The sequence below is a fragment of the Mauremys reevesii genome, linkage group 4, assembly GCF_016161935.1.
Source record: "Mauremys reevesii isolate NIE-2019 linkage group 4, ASM1616193v1, whole genome shotgun sequence".
NCBI classification, from domain to species: Eukaryota; Metazoa; Chordata; order Testudines; family Geoemydidae; genus Mauremys; species Mauremys reevesii.
Genome location: NC_052626.1, coordinates 139841775 through 139861544, shown reverse-complemented (window position 1 = coordinate 139861544; position 19770 = coordinate 139841775). Strand labels below are relative to the sequence as shown.

Sequence of the window (19770 nt, the reverse complement as noted above, 5' to 3'; positions counted from 1 at the left end):
AAGGTGTGAGTCAAGGTGTAAATCTGGATTAGAGCCCTGATTATTGGAGCTGCAGTATGTGGTCATACATCTAGGGATATATTTCACCCCTAGTCCTGTCTTGCGCTGCAATGACAATACAGCAACCAGAGATTGTTTTCCTACAGATTCTGGATGAGGTAGAGAAGAGGCGAGAGATGTCCCCAGCCTTGGTGCACCCGTTCATGCGCAGTGTCATGGAGGCCCCTTTCCCTGCTCCTGGACGCACAATCACTGTGAAGAGCTTCCTGCCAGGAGCAGGAAATGAGGTAATTGTGAAACCAGGACTTGGCTGCAGATCTGGGTTGCTGTCTGTATAAGGTGACAGTGTGTGCCTGGTATAGTGGTGCTTGACCAGCTTGCTGTTGTGCAGTGCTGGCTGTAGATTTCTCAAAGTGAGGATTGTTTCTTAGTCTCCACACAAGTCACTGGAGACACCTATGCTGCCAAGAATGTTTAAACTACAATAGAAATGACTCTTGAGACTTTTATAGAGAAGGGGTGAGCTCAGTACCTTGCACCACTCTCCAAGGTTGAGACAGAGCATATGACACTCGTGAGCCTTTGCATCCCACTTTTTGTAGAGCATCCATTGTTTCATTTTCAGACACATTTCCAAATCCCCAGGTCTGTCTCTGCATTGCAGTCTCGCTGTGCATCTCTGTGACTCCTTGCATCTCTGCTTTGTTTTCAGGTCATTGAACTCTGCCGTCCATTGGATTCCCGGCTGGAACACGTGGATTTCGAGCGCTTGTTTAAGTGCCTTAGCGTCTGCCATCTGATCCGGGTGTGTGCCTCTCTCCTGCTGGAAAGGAGGGTGATCTTTGTTGCGGACAATCTGAGGTGAGAAATGAGTCAAACGCATCTTGCTTTAAGAAGTTCCATGTTTCCTTCTGCTTCTGTGCCCTTTTTCCTGAACAAATTAATGTTTTATATTTCTTTGAAACAGTTGCCTTTTAAGAGCTTCCTGGGGCTCTGTGTGTGCTAAGAGCTTAAGAGTGCACAAGTTGCCCAAGGCTCTAGGCATGTGGATGTAGGATCTTCAGGCTGCTCTGGGCCCCATGCATATGGACAGTCAGTCAAGACTGTTTTCATTCTGCACGTGAAAATTTAACCTGAGTTTTAACTGCAAACCTGTTAAAAGCTAGGTCAGAAGTTGAGTCTAAATGGTGCACTTCAAAAGGAGACAAGGGAGCATTTAGTATGTGACCTAACAAGACAGGCTTTGTCAGCTGTGTGTGCTGCTGCTGTTCCCAGCTCCCTTTTGAAGATCAGGATGTGAATAAGTGACAGTGTAAATGGAGACCTTAGGCTCCTTCTCAGTCCTGGTGGGTATGAATTACGTTTTCCCTGAGTACTGGGCACTCGTCACTTAACTCTGTAGCTGGGATCTGACCATTTAATGTGCTGACAATTCATTAGGTGGTTTTTTCTCTCCCTCTAGCACCTTGTCTAAATGTGGCCATGCTGTGGTAGCAACACTTTACCCCTTCACTTGGCAACACACCTACATTCCTGTTCTACCAGCATCCATGATCGATATTGTCTGTTCTCCAACCCCGTTCCTTATTGGCATTCTTTCTTGCTCCTTACCGCAGCTCCAGGACCTGCCCATAGAAGAGGTGAGACTTGGGGATGTTACAGAGGAAATGCAAGGGGTAGTTCAGATGCTGCTGGCCTACCAACCGAGTGGGAGGAATTCTGTGGATTGTTTTATTTTGCAAACATACTAAATTCTCCCTTAATATGGTGCACACAGAATCTGTTGGTGACTTGCCAGCCACTTATCAATGTTTCACAGGCTTTTATTTTCTAAATTCCTTAATTTTCACTGTTTTGAAAGACTGGATACGTTTGTGTCTAATGTGTGGCTTGTGTGGTTCTGTGACTGGTGCTTTTCTCTCTATAGCTGCATAGTTCATACTTCAGCTAGGCATAATGGTTAATGTGTCTGCTTCTCTTTCCCCAGGTACTGATTGTTGATCTTTGTGCTGACAGCTTTCTGCAACAGGTGAGTGAAATAACCTTTCTGATGTCAGAGGGGTAGCCATGTTAGTCTGGATCTGTAAAAGCAGCAGAGAGTCCTGTGGCACCTTATAGACTAACAGACGTATTGGAGCATGAGCTTTCGTGGGTGAATACCCACTTCGTCTGATGGCTTCCCAGCATGTAGGGCAAAGGGTCACTCCGTAGGGTATCACAGGATAAATATGTGCAAGAAACCCAACCAAGTACCAGCCCAAACAGACCTAGATCTGCAGGGCTCCAAGGATAGGACTAAGTGGTGCCTTCCTTCTGATTCTCTGTTAGTGGGAGATGGTACTGGCCTGCAAGTTCCAGAGTTTGCATGGCATACATGACCCTCAATCAAGGTACTACTTACTTGGCTTATGCTTAGGGCTGGCCCAGATAGCTGTAAGTGCTTTCTCTATGTGGAGTAAGAACACTAGGCTTCTGTGTTGCTTTGACCTCACTCTGGCCTTCTGTTCAAGGTAAGGCATCTGAGATTCTGATGTGGAATGAGATGGTTGGGCATTGTAAGGTTGGAAACTGAGGCATGAGTCCACTCAATTTAGGCTTAATCAGTTTTTCCCTTTATAAATTTTCAAACAGAATATTGTCAGTTCTAATTTTTGATCATATATATGTATAAAAAACAGTCAACAGAAAAGATGGAACAGGTAGGAGCCCGAGCTCCCTGGTACCCTGGAAATCAGTAGCTTTTCTGCACTTCATGATGGTCATCTCAATTTCTGGACTGGTGTTCTCCAGCTTGAGTCTTCATTCACTTGGTTTCTTATATCTTTACACATTACATTTTCATTAGCTTTCCTTCAATCAACACTATTTAAGATTATATATAGCCAGTTATACATTTACCCAAACTTTCATATTTTTTTGTTTTTCCATTCTGTTATAAATCATTAACAGTATATCAACATTAAACTAACGAAATGTAACCCTTTATTTTTTACTATTCAGCAATTTTCTTCATAGTTTAATATTACAATTAAGTATATATGAATGATCCTAAATTATACTTTTACTTTTTACTTGAGTGGGAAAGTTATGGGGAACAACATGGTCTTAATAGCAACATATTATCTTTTCCAAACATGAGTTTTCAGGGGACTTTTTGCTCATATTTAACATCACACTTAAGTCATTAAAAAGCCTTGTCAGTAATTTTGCCAGTTGCATTTTGAGGTGCTTTATTCCGTTTAGGGCCTAGATATTTGATTGTTTCCCAACGGCACAATTTTCCTGCCTATGTTTTGGCCTCCCTGCTATTCTGGGCATTTGTTCTCCACAAAGTTTCTATCCTTATTGTCTAGTCAGTTTGTTTCCTAGATTTGGTTTTTTTGAGAACACCACTGCTCACTTGTAAAAGCAGCAAAGAATCCTGTGGCACCTTATAGACTAACAGACGTTTTGCAGCATGAGCTTTCGTGGGTGAATACCCACTTCTTCCGAAGAAGTGGGTATTCACCCACGAAAGCTCATGCTGCAAAACGTCTGTTAGTCTATAAGGTGCCACAGGATTCTTTGCTGCTTTTACAGAACCAGACTAACACGGCTACCCCTCTGATACTTCACTGCTCACTTGGGATTTTATGCTAGTCTCAAATATTCTCTATTGTTTAAAAAATGCTTTGAGATCCTCAAATGAGAGTTGCTGTATATACATGTTAAAGTATTGTTTAGCGTGTGTGTAACCTATTTCCCTAGGTAGAAATAATGCATTATGTTGTTTGAGACTAGTGGTCATAGTGCATTCTCTTAACTGTTTGTTAATTTTAGAATGCTGGATGATTTAATATTCCACTTGATTATAGTTCCTTTTCAAATAATATCACTTCACTAGCACTTCACCCTTTAGTGCCATACAAATTTGGCTAAGCATTTTGATACCCCAGGAGGCAACTCTGTATTATCCTCAAAAGAAGGGGAAACTGAGGCAGAGAGGTTTAAGTGACTTTCCTGATCTCAGTTATACTTGGTTCACAGGACAATATTCCCCATTTTTTCTTTGACTTAGTCTCTGTAGGACTTTATAAGACTATAGATGTCCTTGTTGAAGCAGTTCCATTTCCAGTGTGGTACTGATATGATCTTATTGCCTTTTTTCCCAGTTGAGAATTCTTTGACTCACTGTTCTACTTTGCATTGCAGCCAACACATGGAGTCTGATAGACACAGGTATTAAAGGATCAGTGCCTCACCAAGACTGACCTTTTAATTTGCTCTTTCTCCACAATAAATTTTGTTTGGTGTTTTATCATGGGCATGTTCAGAGTCTGGATCTGCATACTGGGTGTGTCAGATGTGAAAGTCTCGTTTTGTATCTAGTATTTGTTATATGGGAACTTGAATTTAGCCGCTTTAAGTATCTGGTTTAAATGTTTATATTTGCTTGACATGTTTTCATTTCTGCGGCCACAAGGCACACATTCTATGCTGTCAATACATGTGGACACTACATAGAGTAACTCCTATATGATCACTTAAACTAGCATGTCACCAGCATCCCTTTCTCTGTTCAACGTGGACAGTCTGTGTCTTGATGTGAGATGTAATACATGTGCCATAAGAGCCATCTCTCTTTGTTTAGGTATCAGACGAGGATGAGATCCTACCTCATAAACTCCAGGCTGCGCTTGTACAGATTTTGGAGGAACGAAATGAAATTTTGTCCCAGGAGCAGATTTACGCACAAGGTGATTGTATCAAAGTGTTTGCACTATATGGAAGCCTGAGAGATTTTCTCTGGCCGAGATGAGAAAACATGCAAATTAAAGATAAATGGTGGAAAGTGGCTGGGGCCACGTGCTAACAAGTTATTTCCATGTGATCTCACTGAGAGAAGCTTTTCTATTTGAGTGGATTATAAAAAAGCAGAATGAGAAATGCAGTGCCCTAGATTTGCCTGATCCACGTGAGACAGCGCCTGTTCTCTTGGTGATATTTTTGAGTTTGTGTAATCATAGACTTTAAGGTCAGAAGGGACCAGGGTCCTCTTCATTAAACAGAGATGAGAGTTTCTGTACTTCGGAGTGTAGTCTGATGCATTATGTGCAGAATCCGAGTTTTATACAGTAGCGTTTAAACTTATCTCAAAAGTGTTTTTGCAAAGCAGTGAATCATTCCAGGTAAGTTCATCAGCAGGTCTGTACTAAGCAATCACTCTAAGTTCTGATACCAATTTGTGTGTCTGCTGCAATTCCTATATGTTGCCATCCATCCAATGGTGGTGACCCATCTAGCCCTATTCAGGCAGGATGGCTGTTACTCTGCTGGGCTTTTAGGAGGAGTGAAGGAGATATTCTCCCAGGACACTGCTGCAGTGTGAAATAATGACTTTTGTGTTCTCTTGGTAGGTGATGTAACTCTGAACTCCCTGGTCTCTGAGGCCTTTGTACAGTTCTTTGTGGAGATTGTAGGACATTACTCCTTGCACATGAATGTCACAGAGAAAGGAGAGCGGGTATTCCAGCGAGAGCCATTCCGAAAGTCCCACACCTCTCGCAATGTGCGCCATTTCCTGGACCTTTTCATGGAAACACAGATGTTTGCAGGATTCATACAGGATCGGGAACTCCGTAAGAGTGGGGTCAAAGGTGAGACCTGCAATTCCAGCTGCTTCATCTTAATTTTCTGGTGCACAAGTCACTTTTGTGTAAAATGAGAAATGTATATATCAAAGTGACCCTGAAAGGATTCTCCTGTATGATTTTAAATCCTTAGAAGCTGATTCAGAAGAGACTGAGGGATCCTAATCACAGTACGGTTCCAAGCTTGGTGCTTGCCATCTGCCCTCTTGGCACTTTGGCTAATGTAATGCAGGAGCTACTGGGCTCTGAAAGGTGCTGATAGCTTTTAACCCTTCTCATTTTCAAACAGAAATGATCTCTAGTAAGCCAACATATTTCTCAAGTGGAAAGCAGAATCTCCTTTTTGGGCCTGATTCTGTAGATCCTAAGTACATTACGTTAGCAGAAGTTTGTGCCTGCAAGATGGGGCTCGAATAGATTATGCTTTTTGTTATCAATGGTGTGGCTTGTTCCATTTCTTTGCACACTGCAGCTCAAGTGACTAAATGATATTTTTCTTCCCTAGGCCTGTTTGAGGTCCGTGCCTTGGAGTATTTGGAGACCATTCCGGAGACAGAACCAAGCGGAATGAACAAAATTCTGCGCAGTCTGGGTAAATGTTTGGTTTTGTTGTTAGCCAGGTCAGTTGTTGAGCCTGCATATAAAGGTGTCCACTGAGCAGGTAGAATGTGGCCAAAAGGGGAGCACATTTTCTACCTTGCATAGTCTTTTACTTTTCTCAGGTGCTGCTAATTCCCCAGAATACTCAAAATGAGCTGCAACTAATTTCTTTACAAATCTATCCCCTGCCAGTGCCACTTGGTACTTTTCAACATGCATGTTGAGAAATCTTTGGCTAAAATGAATGGTGGTAGCCCCATACCTGAAGACATATAAAAGAGGGCCAGATGAAGCATTTGGGAACAATCCTGCATTGGCTGAGAATGAACTACAGAGCCTTAAGTCACTTTCCATCTCAAATTGTGATTCTGTTGGCCAAGATGGTTTACATGGCTTTGAAACTTAAGACATTCTGTTTAATTAACTTCTGATTCCGAAGCCTCTTCAGATTCTAATTTGTCTTTCATTTTCTCTGTAGGAAGTAAAATGAAATTTCTTCAAAGGAAGTGAAAACACGGGTGCTGAAACACTGATGAAGAGAGATGTAGTCATCACTGGGACACAAAGAGGAGTTTTGCATACAAATGCTGCCGTCTTGTCCAAATTGTGTGTCAGACATACTTACTGAGATGCAGCTCAGTCCATGGAAAGCTCAAATACTGGGAGAAAATGGAAACAAAAAAATTAGTACAATCCATCAACTTCCTATGCCTGGTTTCACTGGAGTGTTGTGGAGGCAACTGGAAATGGATGCAGCTGGAGAACTTGATGCTGGAGATGCTAATCACCTCATCCCCACTGATGGGGAATATAAAGGGGAGCTTTTTCTCTTTGTGAAGCTTCAGACTCCATATTTTTGCTGCTTGGCCTGATGAGCCATTCTTTAGGAAAAGTTATTTGTTTGGTTAATACCAATTCAGCATTTAAGGACTAAGCTAATGTAATCATGAGACAGGGCTGTTGGTCATGCTGGGTCCAGGGAATGGGCTGTGCAAATACTGGCATACACAGAGGGTTCACAGGGCTGCCTCAGGAGCTGGAAAGATTGCTCTGGCTGCTGTTCAGTTCCCTTTTGCCGTCTCTCCTTCAAGTGCACTGCCATATCTATGGTGTATGGTTTTGATAGCACCTAGCCATATTCTTTGTTGGTTGGTCTGAACTCAGAAATAGCTTCTCATTCACTGTAATTTGTATTTCCCAGCTGTTTATCACAAAGCTTTACGTTTTTGAAAACCAAGTGGAAAATGTCAGTTTATTTTCTGCTGATTTGTCCTATATTCTGATTTCACACTGCCTAGTGCTCCTCACCCTACACACAGACACATGGAATATGCTTGTCCTATACCTTACATACACTTACTGCTATAAGTTTGGTCTGGGTGACTTCCACAAAACAGAACTGCAATTTTTTGCGATGAAATGGCATCATCTCTGCATAGGGAGCCACATTAATTCTTTAAATGTTGGCATTAAAATCAACTGTTCAATGTTGAATTGGTGCAGCTGACAGGAAAGTATCTCAAGGATGCAGATGCTGAGCCATATATTTTAAAAAAGGATTTAAAAAACAAATCCTTTCTTCCTCTAAACTTTCTCTCTAGCTGCTTTGCTCCTTTTTATTATGAAATTAAAAAGTTGGACAAATGCGATTTCTTCCTTTTCTATCAAAACACTGCTATCTTAATTCTCTACTGGTGAGAAATGTGGATTCCTCAGCATCTGTTGTGGGGGAAGAATACAGATACAGTGGGTAACAGTAATTCAATCCCATGATAGTTTGAACAGTTTATGGTAGCTGCCTGGGTTTATATTTTATATATTTATACCAGTTATTTATACAAAGTAATTAATGCTGTTGCCCTATTATGTTTTAGCCAATTAATCAAACCGTTCTCTGGGCCTTTGTGGGCCACTGGCTGCAGCTAGAGGCTGGTTTCTGATGGAGTTCAATCCCATAAAATGTTGTTTACATGTAACTGAAACACTCTGACTGAATGCTAAGTATGTGTAATAATACAGTGACTCCAATAGTGAAGTGAAAAGTCTTCTCTGGTGTGTCAACTTAAGGGCTATGAGAAAGTACTAGCTCTGGGTGGAAGAGTTAGCACATAGAATTCATGAACTAGTCTGACACAGCCACACAGCAGAGCTCAATTCCTGATACAGGATTATAAACAGAATGAGTTGGTGTTCTTAAGAAGCTTGTCTACATCTGAAAACAGCTGCCTTATAAATTGGCTGTAGGTTAGAGCCTTTTTCTCCTTAACAAGAAGCCAGGACATGAGGTAAGTTAGTGATGTGCATGGCTGAATAGTAGAGGTCCCTGTAAAGCCTGGTAGCTGGAGTTCAGAGCTGAAGTGAAGGTTTCAAGCATCTCCCATACTTGGCTGCTATTTGTTTTGACGAGAAACTTTAGATGTGTTAACTTAGAATTTTAAAAAGTGTTTTAAATCTTTTGGTTAGGTCAGAACTAGTTATCTGACAAGCTTAGATTTAATAAAAAATGAGCTTAAGTGTTAAGTTCCAAAATGTGACAATACTTCACACATTAAACCAACTGCCTTAAGGGCCCATGTTGACTTATTACTATGGCCTTTTGGGTAATGGTGAGCTGGAGGTAAGCTCAGTATGCTGGAGCTATACCAGGGAGGCTGGTTCTAAATAGAGGCTGCAGCCACCTGCATCTTGTCAGTCATCCTGCTGCATCCTCAGGCCTGTGTGATGGGGGTGGGTAAAATGACAGTGGTGGCTGCACACAGGGACCTACGTCCCTTTAGGAACTTTGTGAATGTGGCCTTTCCCCACAGCTGCCCTGTGTCACCAAAGCCCTCACAGTGGGGCTAGCAGGGCTCCCTCAGGCCAGGCCTAATACCGCCAGTGGAGCGCTGACAAACCCCTCTCAGGCCTGTGGGGGCTAAATAAAGCACCAGCTCGTGCGTAGCTAGCGGCCAGGTCGTTTGTGCGTCTGCCCCCCACGGCGCGTGGGCGGGGAGCACGGGGCCGTCCGCAGCCCCTCGCTGAGGTAGGGCCGCGAACAGCCCATTGCACGTGCCGGGCTGGGGCAGCAACTCTCCCCCCTGCCCCAAGGGCGGCTCCTCAACTCCCGGCCTCCGAGGAGACACCACGTGCGAGGGGCGTGGCCGCCCGGGAAGTGGCGGGATGAGGCGCTCCAGGTTTGCGCGTGCGCGTTGGGCAGCTACGGAGCGCGTGTCTCTGCGCCTGCGCACCGAGGGCAAGGGGCCGGCGCCGGCGCGCTGAGGGCAGTGGCGTGGGGCCACCACGCAGGCGCAGCGGGGCGCGCGGTCAGTGCTGCCATGTCGGGGCCGGGGCTGGTGGCCGGGGAGGTAGCGGTGGATGCGCTGCCCTACTTCGACCAGGGCTACGAGGCGCCAGGCGTACGGGAGGCGGTGAGTGCTGGGCCCCACCCCCGGGGGACCCTGCTGGTGTCGTGGGTGTACAGGGGAGGGGCCTGGAGACGTGTGTACGGGGGGGGGGTACCTGGGCGTGTGTGTACCTGGGGACTGTGTGTAGGGGGTACGTGGGCGTGTGTGTACCGGGGGCTGTGTGTATGGGGGCGGTACCTGTGTGTGTGTGTGCGCGCGCGCGAGGGGAAGCGGAGGGGGGAGGGATGATGTGTGTATGTGGGGAGAGGCACCGAGGAGGGGAGGGTGTGTCGGTGGGTGAGGGGTATGGGGAGGCACCGAGGAGGGGAGGGATGATGTGTGTACGGGGAGGGTGTGTGGGTGGGGAGGTCTATTGGGGGAGGGATGATGTGTGTATCGGGAGGGTGTGTGGGTGAGGGCTATTGGGGGGGGGAGGGATGATGTGTGTACCGGGAGGGTGTGTGGGTGGGTGAGGGCTATTGGGGGGGGGGGAGGGATGATGTGTGTACGGGGAGGGTGTGTGGGTGGGTGAGGGCTATTGGGAGGGGAGGGATGATGTGTGTATGTGTGGGGGAGAGAGAGACACCGGGGAGGGGGAGGGATGATGTGTGTACGGAGAGGGTGTGTATGTACCTGGAGGGGACTGTGTGTACGGGAGGGTGATGATGTGTGTACGGGGGCAGGGACCAGGGGCACCTGCAGTCTCACTCGCGAGGTGGGGGGCAGTGTCACTCCCTGTCACGGTGGAAGGCAATTGGCGCAGGCCCGTCATTCAGCTCCTCCCCAGGGTAGGAGCCGGGGCCAGGCCCGGCCCTTTCACCCCCTCCTGGTTAGGGTGACCAGACAGCAAGTGTGAAAAATCGGGACGGGGTGGGGGGTAATAGGCGCCTATATAAGAAAAAGACCCAAAATCGGGACTGTCCCTTTAAAACCGGGACATCTAGTCACCCTGCTCCCAGTCAGGCTCCGCTTACCCGGTGGGCCTGGCCAGGCAGGACCCAGCAGCAGTGATGCAGGGGAGGGACCAGTCGGGGCGTGGCGACAAAGGGCCATAACCAGAACGGGGCAGCCGCCCTGTGCGCACAGCTGTGGGGACAGAGAAATGATGGGGACCCAGCAGCAGAGGGCGCAGGTGCCTGCAGCTCAGTCTGATCTGCAATTAGCAAAGAAAAATCCTGGACATTTCTTTACATTTCAAAAATCCCCACGGACGGAAATCAGAGGACCACCAAAGAGCTCATGTCCAGGAAAACCTGGTACGCTGACCCTGCTCCACTCTGTGCTCTCTCTCTAGGCTGCTGCCCTGGTGGAGGAGGAGACGCGACGCTACCGGCCCACTAAGAATTACCTCAGCTACCTGCCCACACCTGACTACAGTGCCTTTGAGGTGAGTCAGGGAGATGCCGTGGGCGGCCAGAGCCAAGCCCTGAAGCCTCCTGGTTACAGGCTCCTGCCAGGAGGCTGCTGCAGCACAACGCCAGCTGTGCCCTCACTGTGGGGCTGGGGCGCAAAGAGAACTGCCACCCTCAGTCACTGCGTGGCAGGGCTCCAGTCTCTCCTGCCCTTGGGGGTGGGAGCACTCTGGGACTCTCCTTCCCCCTACTTGGCTGTAGGTAACTGTCTGCTCTGCACCAACAGACTGAAATTATGCGGAATGAGTTTGAGCGCCTGGCAGCCCGGCAGCCCATAGAGCTCCTCAGCATGAAAAGGTGAGTGAGAGTCCGAACAAGTGACTTCTGTGAGCCGAGTGGGCAAGGCCTGGTCTGGATGGGATCGTTCCAGACCCTGGCAGGCCTGCTCCTGCTGACGGATGCCGTGTAGTGCACGATTCTTAGGCCAGGTCTACAGTACAGACCCATATTGGTATAACTAAGTCTCTCAGGTCAGTGATGTGAAAAATCCACACCCGTAGGCAACATAGTTATACCTACCTAACCCCCTGTGTTGACAGCGCCAAGTTGACAGGACAGATTCTCCTATTGATACAGCTACTGCCTGTTGGGGAGATGGATTAACTGGGGGGAAAGCTCTCCTGTTGGCATAGGAGCGTCTTCACTGAAATGCTACAGCGGCGCAGATGTATCGGTGCAGCTGCGCCAAACAGCATTTTAAGTGCAGATCTGCCCTTATTTGTGCAGCTGCTTTTAATAATGCTTTGTTTTGTTGTTGAAAATGTTGCAGCTTTAATTAGGGCTACTTTTCTTTAAAACACATAGTCACCTTTTCTAACAGGAGGAACAGAGAAGCCAAAATCACATCTTTTTTTGGATGATTCAGCCATGGAGCCTTAGACTTCTTGGCAAGTTCAAATAGCTTCAACCCCTCTTTATTGGAAACTCAGGATTGCCACAGTGGAGAGATGTCCAGCCGAGACACACAATGGGCTGACCACCCTTAAGTTTCAGCAGATAACCTTTCCCATTGTGTAGGTCAGACCAGCTCTGTTTAAATATACTGACAATTTGAAATGGGAAGCTACTATTTTATTTCTAGCAGTAACATGCTGTATTTCATTCATTACATTTATTTTGACAAGTAGCTGCACGTTGCATTGTTTCTTACTAAATAAAAGTGGACTACAAGACTCCTTCCTGTATTTTCTCTATCTTGATGGCTGGTTCTGAGCATGACTCTTTGGACTCTAGTCTCTGATAAACAGTAGGTAACAAAGACCCAATGATAACTAGGCATGTGCTAACTTTTCTAGGCCTTAGAATCCCCTTCCCATCTTCATCTAATATGATCATGATGTGAAGTTCGTGCTTTATAGAAAGCCTGTTTCAAATGTAATAATACTATAGGGCAGCAGTTTTCAAACTTTAGCAACCTGAGGACCCCCATTTTTATTTTAAAATGTTTGCGGACCCCCAAACTCCCTGCTCAGCCCCAGACCCCACCCCCATTCTAGCCCTTCCCCACTCTACCAATTCCCCCAAGGCCCCACCACACCTCTTCCGGCCCCACTCCTCTCCCTCCCTCCCAGCGCCTCCTGCACCTAGAATCATAGAATATCAGGGTTGGAAGGGACCTCAGGAGGTCATCTAGTCCAATCCCCTGCTCAAAGCAGGACCAATCCCCAACTAAATCATTCCAGCCAGGACTTGTTAAGCCTGACCTTAAAAGCCTCTAACGAAGGAGATTTCACCACCTTCCTATTGAAAAAGCTTTTCCTACTGTCCAACCCAAACCTCCCCCACTGCAATTTGAAACCATTACTCCTTGTTCTGTCATCAGCTACCACTGAGAACAGTCTAGATCCATCCTCTTTGGGGAACAGCTGTTCTGCAGAGACTGCAGGGCTGGCCTTAGGGAAAATGGCACCTTGGGCGAACTTGCATTTTGGTGTCCCAGCCCCCATGGGCATGGTGTGCCCCCCCATTGGCCCTGGCCCCCATGGGCTCCCCACCCAACCTTTACCCTCCCACACTGTCCCTTTGCCCCTAATTCCTGTGCTCCTAATCCTGCACCCCCTTCACTCCTACTGTTGCACGTCCCTCTTGTGCCCCTAATCCTGCACTGTGCCCCCTTCACCCCAACCCCTGTACTCCCCTCCTGTGCCCCTAATCCTGCACACCCATCACTCCTGTCCCCTGCACCTGAGGGGAGTGTGTGTGCGCCTGAGTGAATGTTGAGCACACTCTCTTTAAGAAAGCACTCAGGGTCAGGTGCCTGAAGGCTTGTTCAGACACAAGCAGCTGCTGCAGGACCCAGAGAGGCAGCAGCACACAGAGATTTCCCCTGTCCCATCACCCCAGCTCAGTGGAGACACCGTGTATATGGGTGGAGGGGAGGGTAACACGCCACCATCAGCCTCCCACTGCACAGCAGATAGGAGGATGCTCCCAGTACAGAGTGGCCACGGGCTCGGGGGGTGGGGAGGAACAGGAGCAGCTGCACGCGGCAGTGGAGCAGGGGGAAGGAGGGGCACCCTTGCTCTGGAGAAGTCACATGGCTCGGCTTTTTTGTCCAACTGCCCCCCTGCAGCTTGGGTTCCCCCCCCCCCATCCAGATGCTGCTGCTCCGCCTGCTGCCTCCTCCAGCCCGGCTGGCTCTCTGCAGGTCAGGTAGGAATCAGGCAAACCCTGCACACAGTGCTCCTTTGGCAGGCCACCTGGGCCACCACCCATACTGCCCACCTGGTGTGCAGAAGGTGCTGGGAGGGAGGGGGAGGAGTTGATCAGCAGGGTCCATGGACACCAGTTTGAGAGACACTGGTATAGGGTTTATTTAAAACGCACACCTGTGCCTTTCAAAATAATAAAAAGAGTGACATTTAGGGTCTACATTATTAGTTCAAAAATGGTCAATGCCCAGCAGCAGCTTCTTGATAATGATCTTTCCCTGCTAGAAAAAGAGTTTCCATAGGTTTACTGTGTGTATGCCTACACTGCAATTAAACACCTGTGGCTGGCCTAGGTTTGGGCTGTAAAATTGCTGTGTAGCCGTTTGGGCTCAGGCTGGAGCCCAGGCTCTGGGACCCTCCCCCCCTTGCAGGGTCTCGGAGCCCTGGCTCCAATCCAAGCCCAGTGTCTGTACTGCAATTTTACAGCCACATAGCATGAGTCAGATGACATGGCCAGCCATGGGAGTTTAATTGCAAAGTAGACATACCCTGTGATTTTAGGAGCTGCCTGCGTCTGTTCACTGAGAAATGTTGCTGTAGAAAATTACAAAATCTCAGCAAAGAAGACTGACAAGAAGTAGAGAGAAATTAGGTATTTAGTGATGTGCCTGCGGTTCTCAGCTAGCGACATTTGAAATCATAATTGAGCAAATAAAAGTTGTTCTGTATCCGGAGTGTATTAATGACTAGTTCTGAGCTGATGGCTTTCTCTGCATTAGGTTTGACACTAGGTCAGTGTTTGTGCCTCTGAGCAAAATTGGTTCTAGAAGGTCTAAATGCAATGACCTTAATTGTAGTTGAGACGTGTTTAGAGAGACATTTTTCTGGTTGGCTTTATTTCAGGTATGAACTGCCTGCTCCATCCTCTGGTCAGAAGAATGATATCACAGCATGGCAAGAATGTGTTAATAACTCAATGGCTCAGCTGGAGCATCAGGCTGTTCGGATTGAGAATCTGGAGTTAATGTCTCAGCATGGCTGCAATGCTTGGAAAGTGTATAACGAGTAAGCAGTCCCTTCTTTTCTTCTGAAAATATTGGACAAAAGTGGTGTCAATTTTCAGTTCTCAGGTATTTTCCATACAACTTCTTCAGAATAATCACCGAATTCTATTGAAATGTCTCTCACAACTTCAGAACCTGTCCTGGAACCATGGTAGAGTTCATCTGATCAGGCTGTATGCTGATGATGGTGGAAGGGAACTCTCTCCACCCTTCCTATTGAGACCACAGAAGTGGTTGCATAGCCTGATGCAATAGCCCTGCTACTGCCACAACCCCCTCTATGCTGGAGAATGATCCAGTGGAGCCATGCACCTAACAGTCACATCCCATATTCCAGCCTCTCCCACTGCTCCAGATACAGTGGGGCCCAGGGAGCCCAACAGAAGACAGCTGCAACGTGTGCTGGTTTTCTGTCCATCTGTTCAGGGTCCCCAGATCTTGCTCCTCCCTTTCTGCAGAAGAAGTTAAGTTTCACTAGATGGCAGATTGGAGGAGGGGGACAGGGTTTTAACCCTTACAATGAAATCTGTCTTAAGTGACTATCAAAGGAACCAGCCAGAATATGCTTTCCTCGGTGGTTCTCAAACTAATTTGTGGAGCCCTTCCTGGGTGGTTTGCAGAATGGAGTATGTTAAAACATAGGCAGAGGCAGGATTGAGGCATTTGCAGAGATGTCTGAGAGAAGCTCTGAGTTCTACAAAATGAATGAGGTTGGAGAATTCCTGGTAGATGTTTGTGTCCTTAACTGAAGTGTAAGGTGGGAAACTGAAGCATGAGTCCACCCAATTTATGCTTAGTCAGGTTTTGTGTTTGATTCTGTCTGAAAACGTACAAATATTGTCACTTACAGTTTCTGATCATATTTATGTGACATAACAAACAGATAAAAAGGAACAGGTAGGGTCCCAAGTTACTGAGTTCCAGGAGACCAGGAAGCTCTTCTCCACTTCTTGATGGTCATCTCAATCTCTGGAAGATACTCTCCAACTTCAGTCCTTGTTCACTTTGTATTTTTTTTTTTATAATTTTCAACATCACATATGCATTACACATGCACAAACTTCAATGTATGTAACTTATGTTGTCCACGTTATTTTCGTGTCACCTTACTCCTGCTTTTCCCAATCTGGGGACTTCCTAGCATGACATTTTGTGTAATTTATGGTACTGATTAACTTCCTCTTGTCTGTGTCCTCCAACACAATACATTCTGTGAACAAAATAAAATGTCCTGTCAGCTGTGAACATCATTTAAGGAAGTCTTCCTAAGAGAGAAATCGGCAAGATTCATGTCAAGCAAAGACTAGGCCAAAGCCTTAGCATAAGTATTACACTGGTCTATCCAGCTCATTCTCTATACATGGTCATAAACTATTAACATTAAACTAACAAAACGTAAACTTTTTTTTAACATTCAGCAATTTTTCATCTTTGGATATTATAGTTCAATATGTGTGTGTCCTAAATTATTCATTAACCTTTATTTTTCTTATTTGAGTAGGAAAATTATGGGGAATAATGTGCCCCAATTTGAGCGTATTCTTATCTTTTCAAATACAGGCTTCCAAGGGACTGTTTGCTCAAAGTTTAGCCTCACGCTTGTAAACCAATAAAAAGCTTTGTCAGTAATTTTGCCTGTTGCATTTTGAGGTGCATTTTTCAGCTTGTGGCCTATGAGTTTAATTGTTCCCCAGCAGCAGGTCAACCCAAATCATGCAGGTTTACTGTAAAATGGTTGTATAAGATACAGTGTGCCTCTTCAAGGTGAGGTGCAAATATCAGACATCTTGGCCTGGGTGGGGAGTATGACCATCATGTCGTTTATGCCATTTTGGAGAAATAAATGACACACCAATCTTTGTTTTTCCTTGCTTCCCTCTATTGATTGTATAGCACTGAGTGAGCTGATAAATTCTGTGTGTTCTCCTGTTTTTACACATTTCATCTTTGCTTATTAGACACCTGGTTCATATGATCGAACAAGCTCAGAAAGAACTACAGAAACTGAGGTAAGTGCTGCCCTTTCTCATCCTTATGTTCAAACTCGGAAGGAACTCTAAAGGGAATTCCCCAATAACAGATATAGAAAGGCCTCCACTCATCCCTAGGCTGCTGCCAGGATTGTAGAGAAGAAGACCTGGTCATGTTTCTTTTGGTTTTGTGCTGAAGCAGCAGGTGGTGAATTAGTCCATCGTTTTTGGACAAACTCACTACAATTCCTCCTGTTTCCAGTCCATACAAACTGTTTCTGCCTGGACCCCTACCCAGCAGTAGTAAGATCCTCCTTGAAGAGCAGCTGCTGGTAATGGGTTCCCACTACTTGGAGTTATTTTTGTCCAGAGGATTCCAGTAATCTTGGCAGGTCTATGTGGTGGCTAGTGTGAGGTTTGGCTTGTTTATTGCTTTGATTGGGGCTACAACCTTGAATAGACAGCAAATGCAGATTGGTCACCAGTGGAGGGTGGAGGGAACAGGGGTGATCTGATCATGGCAGCTCATCTTGCTGAGATGGACTGGTGCATTCCGTACAAGCAGGAGCTTTTTCATTGATTTTATCTTCAGACTCAGATACAGCAAATTACAGTAGTCCAGTCTGAAGGTGACAATCTCATGAAACACTGTGTGGATCCTTGTCAGAGGGAAGGGCGACGTTGCCTAGCAAGCCATTTCTCACCACTGCCTGTTTTTCTTGGGCAATTTAGGATTAGTTTCTGAGATACAGTGAGTGTGGGAAGCAGGGGTGATAGGACTCTTTGCTGGAGTTTGGGAAGTGTTCCAGAACAAACTTGGATGTGCAATCTGAGTATTGAGACTGACAAAAGCAAGAACCTCACCAGTGTTCTAATTTTATTTAATACAAAATCTAAATGGTCTCTGTGTATCCAGCTCTTCCCAGCCTCTGTCTGGAGCCACTTCCATCCAAAGGTATTATTGTTGGCTTCATGAGAATGGTGCAGTTTAGTTTAAGCATCCTGATTTTTCTCAGAGTGGACAAAACAGAACTCTGAGCTCAGACACTCCGACACTCTGCTTTTCCTGCCCTACTAGCATGTTTGAGTTTCATTTTACAGAATTTTATGTCCACAGTCTGCTTTCTCTTTAGACTTGATACTTAGGTGTAGTTTATATGCATGCCTGTGACTGAGCTTCATGCTTCTGGTGCTGTGCGTTTGGGTATCCAGGATCCTTTCCAGTAGCTGAGTAATGGAGTTGGGCTGCATTTAAAGCACAATAGCAAATGTTAAACTTCCAGGGCAGCAGAAAAAGTAAATGCAATTGTGTTGTTAAACAAGTAACATTTTCTCCCAGGAAAAACATTCAAGATCTCAACTGGCAGCGAAAGAACATGCAGCTCACAGCTGGGTCTAAGCTACGAGAGATGGAGTCAACGTAAGTGTCTAAAATCTCCTCTTAATCTAATTCTTCCCCAGATACACATTCTGTATGATTTTTTTTCTCCCTTGGAGAGGATAGCCTCTGACAGGCTTTTGGTGACCCAGGTAGATGCCTTCACAGGATTGGCATCACCTTGTGCACCTTTTATCAGGTAACAGTAGCTGCAGGTAATAGTTGTTTAACTGGGTAATTCAGGTGTGGCTGCTTGAAGCAGTGACTGAATGGGGAGGGCAGAGGATACATTAGCAATTTGAAATCACCTACAGAACTTGGTTTATTTCTAAAACTCTTAGTTTTCTAACTGTCAGGAATCTGAAAATGCATCAGGTTTTGCACAGTGTGGTTTAACATCAAGTAAATAGAATGAAAGTTCCATCACTTTGTCTGTTTAAATTGGTCATATGTAGTGGCTGAAGTTTATCAGATATTGAGGAATTACTTCCTTGTTTGTATCTAATGGATTGATCGAAAGGTGCAGCTACCTTCCTTTACTATAGAAACAGTTATTGCTCTGAACAATTAGTATTTAAACTCAGGGTTTTTATATGTTCTGTTCCAGGTGGGTGTCTCTGGTCAGTAAAAACTATGAGATTGAGCGAACGATTGTGCAACTAGAAAATGAAATCTTACAAATTAAACAGCAGCATGGGGAGGCCAACAAGGAGAACATCGAGCAAGACTTCTGAGGTCTGACCCCTGCCATTCACCGCAGCACATTTGCAACTTTTTTTTTGTGGAGAGGCCACGTGTCCTTAGGCTGTCTAATATCTGCATGTGTAATGAGATGGAAAACCATCGTCAGTGCTCAGTTTCTTGTTTTAAAGACTAGGAGGAGGCAGAGCAGATTCAGGAAAAAAAATCCTGCTCCATAGACTGAATGCAGAAGGATTTCATGTGTGAATGAGTGGTTCTTGGACAGAACCATATCTATTTGTTTTTGTATTTCTTATACCTGAAATAAACATTTTTCTAACTTTCTTTGGCTTCTGATAGCTGTAAACATCTGAGCATTGTCAGATACTAAACCTCATGCAGGTACCTTAAGCTTGTATGCATGTTTCATTTCATAAGAGCCATTAGAGGGCATGATATCATCAAGGCCATAGATGGAACAAGTTCTTTCTTGGGGCAAGGTTTTGAATTTATTGATGACAGTGGATTCATTGCAGTGGTTACTACCTCCATGACCTTTAGAAGGAGCTTTTGCTGGTCTTTGTAGAAGCTGCTGTTTGCATTTCCTGGCACTTTGGCTTGTCTGGCAGATCCAGGGTTTGCTGCTTTGATCTCCTTCTTTCTCTTGTCTAGTCCATCTATCTTTTTCAGTGTATAAGGCACCTGTCCATAGTTCTAGCCGCAGTTTTTAAATTATGCCATAGGTCTTGCTGCAACTACCCAAAGGGCAAAATGCTGTCCAGCATTTTTCAGCCACATACGACATCATGGCACAGAAGGAAGAAACAACCCTGACTAGTGACAGTGCAAGAAAAGTTAACATTAATAGTTTAGTGCAAGTCACTAGGCCGTTCTGTAAGAGGAACTGGAGCTTGTACTTAATCCAAAGGAAGGAATGAGAGGCCTTATTCTAATAGCAAGTGTGCATCATGGATTCAAACTGAATACATTTTCCTTAGTAA

The 19770-nt window shown here is 45.6% G+C and overlaps 2 protein-coding genes across 8 annotated transcripts in view; both read left to right on the top strand.

Moving 5' to 3' along the window:
- Positions 1–8750, top strand: part of DENND2C (DENN domain containing 2C) — a 50613-nt gene extending 41863 nt beyond the window's left edge. For 4 of the 6 annotated variants that reach the window (XM_039538145.1, XM_039538147.1, XM_039538146.1 and 1 more), the window contains 8 exons: positions 147–287; positions 713–861; positions 1463–1640; positions 1988–2029; positions 4631–4736; positions 5397–5636; positions 6136–6222; positions 6709–8750. In XM_039538145.1, coding sequence (XP_039394079.1) covers positions 147–287; positions 713–861; positions 1463–1640; positions 1988–2029; positions 4631–4736; positions 5397–5636; positions 6136–6222; positions 6709–6740 — 975 coding nt within the window. In that variant the 3' untranslated portion in view covers positions 6741–8750. Of the gene's footprint in view, positions 1–146; positions 288–712; positions 862–1462; positions 1641–1987; positions 2030–4191; positions 4219–4630; positions 4737–5396; positions 5637–6135; positions 6223–6708 lie in introns of those variants that run through there. The other 2 variants (XM_039538149.1, XR_005598305.1) reach the window with 2 other exon arrangements.
- Positions 8751–9364: 614 nt separating this feature from the next.
- On the top strand, positions 9365–19114 carry BCAS2 (BCAS2 pre-mRNA processing factor). Of its 2 annotated transcripts, none has more exons than XM_039538443.1 (7): positions 9365–9403; positions 10908–11000; positions 11252–11322; positions 14580–14741; positions 16699–16749; positions 18050–18130; positions 18696–19114. In XM_039538443.1, the coding sequence occupies exons 3-7, from the start codon at positions 11261–11263 to the stop codon at positions 18820–18822; spliced, it is 483 nt and encodes a 160-aa protein (XP_039394377.1). In that variant the 5' UTR covers positions 9365–9403; positions 10908–11000; positions 11252–11260; the 3' UTR covers positions 18823–19114. The 2 variants fall into 2 exon arrangements, with proteins under 2 accessions (XP_039394377.1, XP_039394376.1); XM_039538442.1 differs by lacking the exon at positions 9365–9403 and adding an exon at positions 9481–9637.
- The last annotated feature ends 656 nt before the right edge of the window (positions 19115–19770 follow it).